At 35.1% G+C, this 12,579-nt stretch overlaps 1 protein-coding gene across 1 annotated transcript in view; it reads right to left on the reverse strand.

Annotated features, from left to right (window-relative positions):
* TBC1D32 (TBC1 domain family, member 32) overlaps positions 1 to 11,380 on the reverse strand; it is a 35,586-nt gene extending 24,206 nt beyond the window's left edge. Inside the window, exons 1-6 of the mRNA XM_010293945.1 lie at positions 11,226 to 11,380; positions 7,300 to 7,461; positions 3,079 to 3,256; positions 2,357 to 2,428; positions 1,014 to 1,139; positions 14 to 92 (exon numbers count right to left, since the gene is read on the reverse strand). Coding sequence (XP_010292247.1) covers positions 14 to 92; positions 1,014 to 1,139; positions 2,357 to 2,428; positions 3,079 to 3,256; positions 7,300 to 7,461; positions 11,226 to 11,380 — 772 coding nt within the window. The remainder of the gene's footprint in view (positions 1 to 13; positions 93 to 1,013; positions 1,140 to 2,356; positions 2,429 to 3,078; positions 3,257 to 7,299; positions 7,462 to 11,225) is intronic.
* Between the last annotated feature and the right edge of the window lie 1,199 nt (positions 11,381 to 12,579).

Genomic DNA, 12,579 nt, shown 5'->3' on the forward strand with positions numbered 1-12,579 from the left:
TAAATGCACATACCTAAACTTGTATAGACTTCTCTTGTCATATTAAATGGAGAAGAAGAAAAAGTTTTTGCATAGAACCTAAGAATTTTCTCCTAAAGGAGAGAAAGCAAGCAATGTATTAGTCATTTAACTGTGTATTATTATTGCACAATAAACAATATGTAGTGGCACTGTTCTTAATATTACATATTTCTCAGATACCTCTACAGACATGAAGCTTATTTTATAAAAATATAGTTTGGGACCACAGAAACCTACAGTCTGAAAGAAATTTTACTTGACTACTTTTTGAATACTTTAACTGACAGCACCAATGCAAAGCGTCACTGAGACACAAAGAAGCAGATCAGGGAATATTACTGTACTTTGCTGTTAACATAAATGTTTTTATGTTATTAAATGTACCAATGACTTGTAACTAGCACTGTTTCAGAAGAAATTGTAGACCTAAGCTGAAAGAGAAATACACGACAGCAGCCGGGGCAACTTTCACATTTATTTGATAATCACTTTAAAATTCAAAGAAAAAGAAAAAAGGCTTAATTGGCATAATAAATAATCTAAAAGCATTTTAAGCAAATTTTTTTCCTCATCAGTGCCTGTGTAATACTACTATATATCATTTTCTCATCATCATGGAGCATATACCTGACAAACAGGAAATATTAACATCACATGTTTTACAGAAGAGTTTTGTCAATTTTTTTCATGTCTGTTTGCCAAAAGACATTCAAACCTCTTCATTCCCATTAAAAGATATGTAAATGAGTACTCCAGTTGCTAAAAATCGTATTGAAATCCTGTTATAATCCTTTAAATCAAGACCTACTGGAATCATGTAGTTCTTTTACTTCAGAAAGAGTTTATCTGATACATACACAAATAATAAAATGTCTTAGACATTTTTATGGACTACTTGGACTACTGATAATACATGTGTAATTTCTTATTCCTCTTCCACACTCTTTACTAAGACTACACATCTGATAACTAAATACAGAACATTAGCTTACACTGAATGTTGCATCCGGATCTGACAGAGACACAGTTAGATGCTTACGCAGATTTGACCAACTCTCAGAGTTCAGTATATCAGAGGGAGAGGCAAAGCACAGTGTCTGCAAGGCTTCTTGGCGAACCTGAAGTGGTCAAAAAGATAAACACCACAAACCCATTCACAGCAACCTCTCAAGTACATAATTTACAATATAATTTGGAGGAAGGAAGGAACAGAACCTGGCTGTAGAACAGATAAGGAATTCCAGAATACTTATCTTCTGCTATATTTTTACAGTGATTTAGACAAAACACTGCATCACTAAGGAAAAAAACCCCAAACATGTATTTGAAGAAGCAACAAAACCATTTTATATAGGTTTTCAATACTGAATGCAAGGATTATGTTCTACTTTCTGCTTGTAATCAAACATTTTTTTATCAGGGAATACAGGAAACTACCACCAACTATTACAAACGTGCCTAGCAGCGCTCTAAAAAGTCAGTAAGGGAAAGTGGAAGCAGTTACTAGACACTATGCTTTACTGCTGAATTTTCATCAACATTATAATCTAAATAATTTCAAATAACTTTTTTTGTTCTATTTGTAGACAACTGTAATCTCTAGTAATTTATTTCATAATGTTGAAACAAACTGCAGGAAATTTTAACAATATTTAATATTTAATAAACAATTAGACTTTTTAACCTGCTTTTCTAAGAAAACTCGATCACAATGTTCATACCGGTTCTCATCAACTGCCAGACAAATCTTTGTTACTGACAAACTGCCAGTAACAAATCTTACTGAGACAGCAGTCTCAAAACAATGTTTCTCCAAGCTTCAAAAATGTCAGCAGCTGGTGCTGATTCATGGTTAGAGATTCTAATACTGCCACTGACATGAAGGCAAACCTAACTTGGACTTTATATATCCCATTGGCAGCATCTTGTTGGCAAATCAGCAGGTATCTCTCTCTTCTGACAGGGGTAACACAAAGGACAATATAGAAGTTACCAAGAAGGGCAAGGGGCACATATACAGGAAAATAAGCTTCAATAACTTTATTTCTCATATAAGAACTTTTTCCAAACTAAAAATGCCCACCTGCAGCACAAACTTCTAACAAAAAAAAAAAAAAAAAAAGATACTTGCTGCAACACTAACTTTTGAACCAGATGGTTATGAACAATGAAATACTGCACTACAGAGCAGTTGCTGTACTGAAGCCAAGATATATGAACCAATAAAGACAAGATTCCACTTAGGCACATATGAACTCCGATGTACATAGTCTGTTTTCCAATATGCCATAAGCATTCATTTGTATTAACATTTTATTTCTTCTTTTACACTTACTTCCTTAGGCTGAATAGGGTCAAGCCTTTCTACAAGCAGTTGCAATTGTTCTTGACTCATGAACATATAACTCTGTAATATACATTATAAAATGATCATTAGAATATTTTATTAAACTGAACAGCAGAAGATTAAAATCATCAGTCTTTCTGATACCTAATTTACTTTTAATAATTAGGACTTCAACATTTATACTAATTAAATATTAAAGTCAACATTCTAAATGTTTCCTACTGTTTGCCCAAAATTAAATTTACAGCAACAAAATTCTTGTTACATATTTTGCTTTGCTTTACTTAAAAGTTTCCTGTACCTTCATAAAATCCCTTATAATAATCCATTCAGTACGTAATATAGCATAGTGCAGTAGTCTGGAAATAAATTTGCACATTACTTGGCTCCTAAAGTAAAATCACAAGAAGTTAAATGACGTATTGCTTTCACCATTTTTTTATCTTTTTCTATGCATTACTTGCACAGATACTTTAGAGCATATGGGCATCATATTCATCTCATCTAGCGCATGCTGTCTAAAGTTTAGACAGCTAGTATAAGCTTAGTACTTTAGAGTGAAAAAAGGGTAATTAATTTGTTTTGGGATATATAAAAGATAGGAAGGACGAATCTTTTCCTAGGGCTGTTTCTCAATCTCCACTGACAGAAACTTAACAATTTTGTAGTACCATGCTTATTTTGTAACATAGAGAGAAAACACATTGTACTTGGTTGAACGAGGAGTCACTGTCGGAACAGTTGTCTGTATAATAGCCACTCTGACGTTCTTTCTTTGTTTTACTATCCAGCTCCTTATTACACATCCGGTCTTCTTCAAACTTGTTAATCAAAGATTCTGCCACAACCATCATGACATTCTTCAGGGCATGCATCATTTCTGTGTATCTTCAAAGTAAATATGTTTTTGATATTAAAAAGCATAAAAATCACTGATTTTTTTTAAGAAAATCACTAAATCATGAATAACTAAACACAGTATAAAGTTACTTAGTCCCAAACTCACTGCATTTACAAAAATTAATGAAAAACAAAAGCAAATCCAAACTGAGCAACAGAACATCTATGTACCTTAAATGTTTCAGATAACTATATTTTGCAATTATAATAAAATTCCTTTTTGCTCTTTTAAAACCATTTAATGAAATACCACTAACATAATCCTGGTCTGAAAGCTTCTTAAGAAGGAACAATGTGAATCCACCAAGTGGGAGAATCTGTCCCTGAGAAAATAGGTCAGTTCCCATCTTTGTTACTGTTTATGTTTCTTCAAGTTCAACATCCAGTTTTAATTCAGCCTTAAGCGGAACCAATAGAAGAGAACACATCATCCTGATTCAAGATCTTGAGTACAGGTCATGCACACAAAACAATTTTCCTTCAACAAAAACAGGGTTTTTCTAAGTCATATAAATTGAATAATAAAATCCACAAGGAAGCAGTTAAAAATAATAGCTGCTTCAGAAAAACATCCTATTGTAAAATGCTATTTTATTTCAAATTATTTTTTACTTTAAGGCTATTATTTCTTATTTTACAGTGACCAGTTATATAAACTACTATATTGTGCTTTAATATCCTCCTACCTCTCAAATTAAAAATATAAGATACAGACATATTTAGTTCATTGGAGCTTCTTCTACCAACTTTAACATGCACAAGAACCCTAAGAGCCTGATCCTCGAAACAAAAAGACATCAACAGCATAATCTGAAAAATGGTCAACCTAACATCTATTTTCTAGGTGAAAATAAAAGCCAAGTGTAGTTGATTAAGAACTGCTTTCTAACATAAATGACAGTACTATGAAAACACAGAATGTATCACTAAGAAGTCAAATTCCTTAATACATTTTTCTCCATAAATACCTTTAAGCATACTACCTACCACAGAAAATGTGCAATTGCAATGAACAAAATTGGAACCTCGAATGATCCTGAAACGATTTCAAGACCATCACAGTGAGACACAATAAGGCTCAACCAGAGTTCAGAATGCATGCAAACAGGCGACAAGGACCCTATAAAAGTATGGTTCATAAAACATATTTCTGTGTACTTCTAGGTAAGAAACCTTCTGAAAACAAACATAAAATCAAATCTTCTAGAACAGAAAAATACACTACTTTTCAATTCCTTTCTTACTGAGAACACATAGTAAATGAAGGGCATCACAGTAAAATCCTAGTTCCACTAGATGAAGAGAGATGAAAATAATGTGAAAAATTATGTGAAATAAAAATGAATGGAAAAAAATAGTTCAGCTGAAGTAATGTATAAAATCATTTTAATGGCTAAAATGAGAGACACAAAAATTGTTTTTTTTGTTTTCTTCCTCTGCAACACATAAAAATGACCATTGATGCTAAAATACTGTGGGGGTTGGTTGGTTTTCAGTTTCCAACGTTTACCATTTCAGGTGCTCGCTTTAATTTCATTGTTTTCACATTGTAATGGTCCAACCTCAGTAAAGACCTCATCATGGCTCTCTATGACAATTAAAAATATAGAGGCAAGGACCTTATTCACTATGATGGCAAAAGTATACTGTCTGTTTTAATTAAAGAAACAATACGCTTAGAACTGCTTTAATCACTATGACGTAGTTGGATTTTGTACTGGAATTCCAAAAACAATGTGATGCGTAGATTAAACTTTTAAAGTTTTACATATTATCTGGAAATAACAGCTGTATATATTAAAATGCATTTTATAAGTATTACTGGCCACTGCTTTAAAGAATCACAGCAATTATGCAAATTCAAAATCCAAAGCGTGAAAATTTAGTAAGGGAACTACCAGCCTCTGTATTCCAAGGTAAAGTTATTTTAATGTCTATGGGAAGGTGAAGAAAATTAGTAGGGAAGAGATAACTAAGAGAAGAATTTAACTGCTATTCACAGAGGTTTTTCTATTTAAGGCTTCTTTACTAAATATGGTGTTCAAAGCCAATTAATTTGGACCACAGACACTGTAATATGCTGATAGGCAGTTTTGCACACTAACCTACTGATTTCTGGCCATCTGACAGTCTGAGTCAAGAACTCTTAGGTAATTATCCACAGTTGGTCCACATATGAAATCTACATTGTATGGACAGCACTACAAAAATATCTTGGCATGTACACTAAAATACAAAGCAAGATAGCTCAAACTTCAATTTTTAAACTATTCAATGAAAGCCGATCTGACTAAATATACTACTGTCACAGGACACATGGCTAGATTCAGCATTCTCCTGGAGAAACTGGCAGCTCACGGCTTAGACAGGTGTACTCTTTGCTGGGTAAAAAACTGACTGGACATCCAAGCCCAGAGAGTTGCGGTGAACAGAGCTAAAACCAGTTGAAAGCTGGTTACAAGCGGTGTTCCCCAGGGCTCGGTTCTGGGGCCAGTCTTGTTCAATATCTTTATAGATGATCTGGATGAGGGGATCGAGTGCTCCCTCAGTAAGTTTGCAGACAACACCAAGTTGGGTGGGACAGTTATCTGCTGGAGGGTAGGAGGGCTCTGCAAAGGGATCTGGACAGGCTGGATTGATGGCTTGAGGTCAACTGTATGAGGTTCAACAAGGCCAAGTGCCGGGTCCTGCACTTGGGTCACAACAACCCCATGCAGCGCTACAGGTTTGGTGAGTGGCTGGAAAGCTGCCCAACAGAAAAGGACCTTGGGGTGCTGGCTGACAGACAGCTGAACATAAGCCGGCAGCCCAGGTGGTCAAGAAGGCCAACACCATCCTGGCCTGTATCAGAAATAGTGTGGCCAGCAGAACTAGGGAAGTGATTGTACCCCTGTACTCAGTGTTGGTGAGGCCACACCTCAAATACCGTGTTCAGTTTTGGGCCCCTCACTACAAGAAGGACACTGAGTTGCTGGAGCATGTCCAGAGAAGGGCAACGGAGCTGGTGAGGGGTCTGGAGAACAAGTATTATGAGGAGTGGCTGAGGGATCTGGGGTTGTTTAGCCTGGAGAAAAGAAGGCTGAGGGGAGACCTTATCGCTCTCTACAACTACTTGAAAGGAGGTTGTAGTGAGGTGGGTGTTGGTCTCTTCTCCCAAGTAACCAGCGATAGGACGAGAGGAAATGGCCTCAGGTTGCGCCAGGGGAGGTTTAGATTGGATATTAGGAAAAATTTCTTCACCAAAAGGGTTGTCAAGCATTGGAACAGGCTGCCCAGGGAAGTGGTGGAGTCACCATCACTGGAATTATTCAAAAAATGTGTAGCCATGGTGCTTTGGGACATGGTTTAGTGGGCATGGTGGTGTCAGGTTGACTGTTGGACTTTAAAAAGGATGATGATCCTTTAAAGACTTTTAAAGGTCTTTTCCAACCTTAATGATTCTATTCTATAATTCTATCCCAAGGAAGCATCTATCATTCTATCCCAAGGAAGCATCTATCGCCTTAAAAAAATACACATGTATTCTAATTTTTTTTTGAAACAATATTGTCATGCAGACTCTCCATGTATATCTAAGAAAATTATCAAACTGTAATACAGTTTACAGTTACAAACTGTAATTTGAAATTACAAGTACAAACTTGTAATAAAACAAATTATTCCTTTAGCTGAACTTCCATATCACAACTGAATTTAATTTGCAGCTAGTGAAATAGCATGAAGCAGTGATTCTTCTCGAAAAATCTTACCCTGCCCAACTCCAGTCCTAGATACCTCAAAAAACTTCATAGATTTGCTACCGATCTTTTTATGCAATAGTTCATAATCTTAATTCCAGAATGAGACAAAGGATGACAAATTGCAGTGTAGGGTGGGAACATCTGAATTGCTTAGCACTGATTTTTGAAAGCAAAGAATCACCTTTGTTCCCATTGGTTCAGAATTTATTTTTTCAGAACAGGTTCTGGAAAGGAAAAAGGAAGACAAAGACCAAGAGAAAGCACAAATGTGAATTATGTTTATATACTTACTCTTTTGATTCACGGGTCTTCTTAGTAACGTGTTGGACAAGTGTGTCATAGCCAGATACTTCACCCTGATTTTGAGCAGAAGTATATTTTTCTGTTTCTTCTTCAATCACAGATCCCACAGTATTATTTATATATTGTCTAAGGTATTTCACAAACTCATAGCTGCAACAAATATACAAAATGAAAATGTAACATTTCCTTGAGCTCACCATCAAGTATGTTCAACATTATATTAACATTAGCTATCTTCCCTCCCCACAGATCTGTTACTTTAAGGTAAGGGTTTATGACTTGCAGAGAAATAAACTTCAGCAGTGTAAAAAAACCACAATACAGTTTGATTTTCTTCAATGTGGTCACTATCAGCATATTCCAGGAAGAAACAATACCAAATAATATCTAATTTCCCTGCATGCTTCTTCTAAATGTAAAAATCTACTCAGACAAAAGGTTAAGGTTTTGTAGACAAAAATCATAGAATATCAAGAAATCTCAAATTTAGAATTCCAAAAGAAACATTACTTGCAGCATCCTGAACATAGCTCTGTCTTATGGTATACTCATCTGGTATTATTTATGCATTATACATACAAAAGGAGAAGAAGCAGAGAAAACAGAATTTATAAATTCTCGTGTATGAGCACATCTAAGGCTTATGAAAGTCTGTGTGTCATGACAGTATGCAGAAGATCTCAGTCAAATGGACAAACTAGCTGTCTGTGATTACATGTACATGCTAAATGTAAGGAAATTGGCACTTTGTACTCTTCTTATTAGATATTTACAGAAACTTGTTTAAACAAAAGAACAATCAGAGGGAGATTTCAAGCAGAAGACCTTCACTGGGTCCTCAGACACTGTATTGCTATAGTAATTCCTAAAGGGTAGTGCTCAGAATATATAAACTTTTTTATCTTAGTTTTATGATTTGTATAAAGGACAAAGCAAACAAACATGTAAAAAAGTAATCATACATAAACAGTAGATGCATCATTATATTTTCATTCTATCAAATGCAGATGTGCAACTACTTTGTGCTAATTTGGATAAATACAGAATGAGAAAAATTAAAATAAAAAAGTCAGTTTACCATGTAGGTACAGAGTCCAAAGCCATAAAATGCAAAAGCAAATAAAAGCAACTGTTATAACAAGCAGCAGCTTTTGTCTTCCTTGGATAGTTAAAAAAAAAAAAAAAAATCAGACTACGTTCAAATACATAAAAAATATAAGCACAGAAAATTGTGTCTTGTATCATAACACACAGTTCCTCACTGGATTGCCTACCTCAAGTTCCATCAGGTATAACAGTCCTCCCCTCCATTTCCCACTTACTTCCATTCCTACATCACTTTTGTTCTCAATGAAAGTAACAGAAATACATCTCAAGAAAGATGCAAACAAGTTTATTTGCATTTTCACTTGTCTTCAAGGCTAGCTTTTTACTTCTGCAATAATGGAATTGCACATGACACTCCACTGAATGAAAGCTTTCATAAAACCTTCTCCCATTTGTTTTACCACAGTAACATTTCCAGGGTATACGTTTTTGCAGTGACTGCTTTGCTCTGAAATACACAGCAATCACATCATTGTTCATGCGACTAAGTTTATGTTCAACTGATGTCCTAGCCTTGATCTTTTGCATCATTCTTCCACCTTAAAAATGTTTTGTAACAAGTAAGTATTTCAGCAATGATAGATCTACTTCTTCACATGCAGAATCAAATCAGACTGATCTGGTTGTGCTTACAAAGGAAGCACTAGGGGGAAAAAAATGTTAAAAGAACTCTAGGACTTTAATTCAAGGAAAAAATACAACAGAAAGCATGCTACTCATATAGTTAAAAATCCTGATTTCTACTACTGCACATAAATTTTGAATGTGATTCCATTTTCCTTTTCATCAGCTTTCTGAGGATCTTGTGTTTCTGCCTTTTCTACACCAAAGTAGGAACACAGGATGAGGCCTCAAAATCTACTAAAATTACTGAGGCAAAATAACCACGAGGAAGAAACAGTGCTGATCAAAATGTCGAGCTGAACTAGGATACTGGACATCCAAAAGCACATACGTCTAATAATAAAGGAGCTTGCACTCTGGATGGACGGGTTAAGGGTCAAAGAGAAAGTTTCTTAATGGTCTCACTAACAAATCGACATATGACCTCTCTGACCTTCCATAAAAACCACCCTATACCACCATGTGGCATGAACAAGACTAGAATACCTCCAAAAATATTCCAGTACCAGAGAGTAATGCTCATATTCTGTATTTAAAGCCACATTTGATTTTCCATTAAACGTAAAACTTTTCTCATGAGAAGAAAGTATTTTTAGGATCACCAATTTTTTAACATACCAGAAAGTAACAGATGGCATTGTTTCACTGTTCTAAAGGGGAAAACTATGTATGCATTGTTTCCACCAGTTGTAGACTTTACTCCCTTATCCTGAGTATTCTCCTAGTAAGTCAGCAGAAGAAATATTGTAATCTAATAGGTTTTTGGTTGTTTGGGGTTTTTTACTGTACATGTCTTCCTTTACATAAAAATATTTTTTCTTTCAAAATTACATGTAATTTTTAACTTTGATATGTTTATAACTAACTTTTTTACTCTCATGCTTGTCACCCGGTAACCTGGTGCTCAAAATTCGCAAGACTGCCAACAGAAGTGTTACCTGATACAATTTGTAATACAAATTAAAGTTGAGCTAAAATTTATTTCTTTAGCATCTTCAAAAAATACATAAAATACAAAAGCACGAAAATTTTAAAATTGTAGTGAAATTTTAGATAAACCCTAGCTCTGTTTCACTTATTTACTTTTACCTAACTTCTACCACTGACAAAACAATGTTAAAAACTAGCCAAATGTTAAGAGAATGTAGATAGCACCACTTCTGAAAAAACTGGCAAGGAATTGGCTTTCTCAGAAGTCAAGTCACAGAACTCTGGTCCTTATTAAAAAGTCTTAAAGGTCATTTCAGATCGATATTCTCTTGACTTGCCATAAACGCATACTAAAAATCTAACGTAGTAAAAAAATAAACAAGTTAGAATACCATGGAAAGGAATGAGGAACATAGGCTCCAGAAATGTAGATTGCATGTAAGTGAGGTCACACTATCAAGTCTGATTTAACAGAAGTGTGATGGGGATAGATTTCTGCTTTATTCAAAACATAAACTGAAAGAACGACTACCTGGGAAGATATACAAGGGTTCTGTAATATAAATCAGACAGAACAATCAAATATGGAAGCCAAGTAGCCTTCTGAAAACTTAGCATATTGGCAAAGACTAAATTATATTGTCTAGCATTTATCAAAAACACTGCCTGATGGCCTTCAGTGAGGATTTCTTCTAGCTTCTGTTCACATGTGCATTTAGTGTATTACATGTACAGAGGCATGAGTTTTAGCTAAGTTAAGTAATTTTGTAAGTTACTCTCACATGAACAGCTCATCCGTTACTATTACAGTAAAAATAATGTACTACGGGGGCGGGGGGAACCCAACCAGAGAAATGGCAAAATTAATTTTATTCTCTAAATTAGCATTTTTTGAGAGTTGATTAGCAATAAGAATATCTATATATATAAATACATACACCTTCACACAGCAATGTAAGTTAGAATCATAGAATACCTCAAGTTGGAAGGGACCCATAAGGATCATCAAGTCCAACTCCCTGCTCCTCGCAGGACTACCTAAAACTAAATTGTAGGACTAAAAGCATCATCCAGATGCTCCCTGAACTCTGACATGTTTGATACTGTGACCACTTCCCTGGCAAACCTGTTCCAGCGACCAACCACCCCCTCAGTGAAGAACCTTTTCCTCACTGTAAAGGTTTCCCAGGAATAATATAGTTCAACACATTTCACCTCCTTCAAAATATTAAAAACACCAAAAATATATTTACTTGTGAAAATTCTCATCTGTTTCCTCCAAATGCAAGAGAATCTCTTCTGCACATTCTACTGATGGGGCTCCAGTGATTTTTTCCTTCACACTCTGCAGCAACTGTCTAAGCATAGACTGTAACAGAGCTTCATCTTCGCTTGTAAACTGAGACATCTGTATAAAACAAATACAAGAGTAACATGCTTTCTTAGTTTTGGGGTTTTCCTCCCTTCAAGATGTTAAGAAAAGCGTAAACCCCTTAAATTGCCACTTTTTTCTTGTTATCAACAACATGAGATTATGCTATCAAAAAATATTTGATAGTGCTTATCTTCAGGCAAACTGGAAAGAAAATAATCAAATCAGTTTTGATAAACTTCCTGTTATCTTTGTACAGTATTCTTAAATTACATATTGCATTAAGGAAATCCCGAACACTCCTGTTTGTTGTTGCTTCCATCAAACAGGCACAAGACTACAAGGTAATTAAAAAAAAAAAAGGTGTTTCTTTTACAGACGTAACGACTGTATCTTCATAAGAAACCTCTACACGTCTCTCAGCTTCTTCTCATCCACTATTACACTCAGTTTTGATTTTTGCATCCCTCTACTCCAAGCTGTTGCCCTGTGTATGATCAAAGGTGCTGGCAGTTTTTGCAAGCAACAGGGACCTGCTGCAATCGTCAGAACTGTTTAATTTCCCTGGGGTAATCAACTGCAGTGACCTGACAAGAGTCCTGCCAATTTAACACTACAACTACTGGGAAAAACTGGGAGCAGCAGCAGTGAGAAACTGGAAATATTTTTCAAGCCTTGATCTCTTATCAGTTTAATTTTCAAGGGTTGCAAAAAAAACCCAAAAGCTCCATTTCTATCTTGATTAATTAGTTAACCAAAACCCATGGCTTAAACTTCTTTATATGCCAAGAAATACTTCCAACTCTCAGTGGCAGTTCTAGCTTATATATTTCTAGTCTATTTGAGGTAGAATAATTTAGAGACCTGTGACTATTTTTTTAAAAAGTCAAAGACTGTCTAAGCACCTGTGAATAAACAATATGCACACTTGGAAGAGACAATATAATAAATCACTTCTTCAGACTTAAACAGTATTAACTAACAAAAAAATCAAAGCCATATAGCACCAGCTGGAGGAGCTACACTTTATGAAAGGAAACAGTTCCTTGAGCTAGCCGTTCTCTGTGGTAAGTAGCACAGGTGCTGAACGTTTTATTTTGATCAAACACAATTCAACATTAACTCAATGATTTTACAAGAAATAGCATTAAAATATTTTTTTTTTTGCAAAATCCCTTGTAATACAGTTAACTCCCTGATTTGCAGGCCTCTGTTATAAATTATAGTCTCAAGAT

This window comes from Phaethon lepturus, unplaced genomic scaffold (assembly GCF_000687285.1).
Source record: "Phaethon lepturus isolate BGI_N335 unplaced genomic scaffold, ASM68728v1 scaffold9739, whole genome shotgun sequence".
NCBI classification, from domain to species: Eukaryota; Metazoa; Chordata; class Aves; order Phaethontiformes; family Phaethontidae; genus Phaethon; species Phaethon lepturus.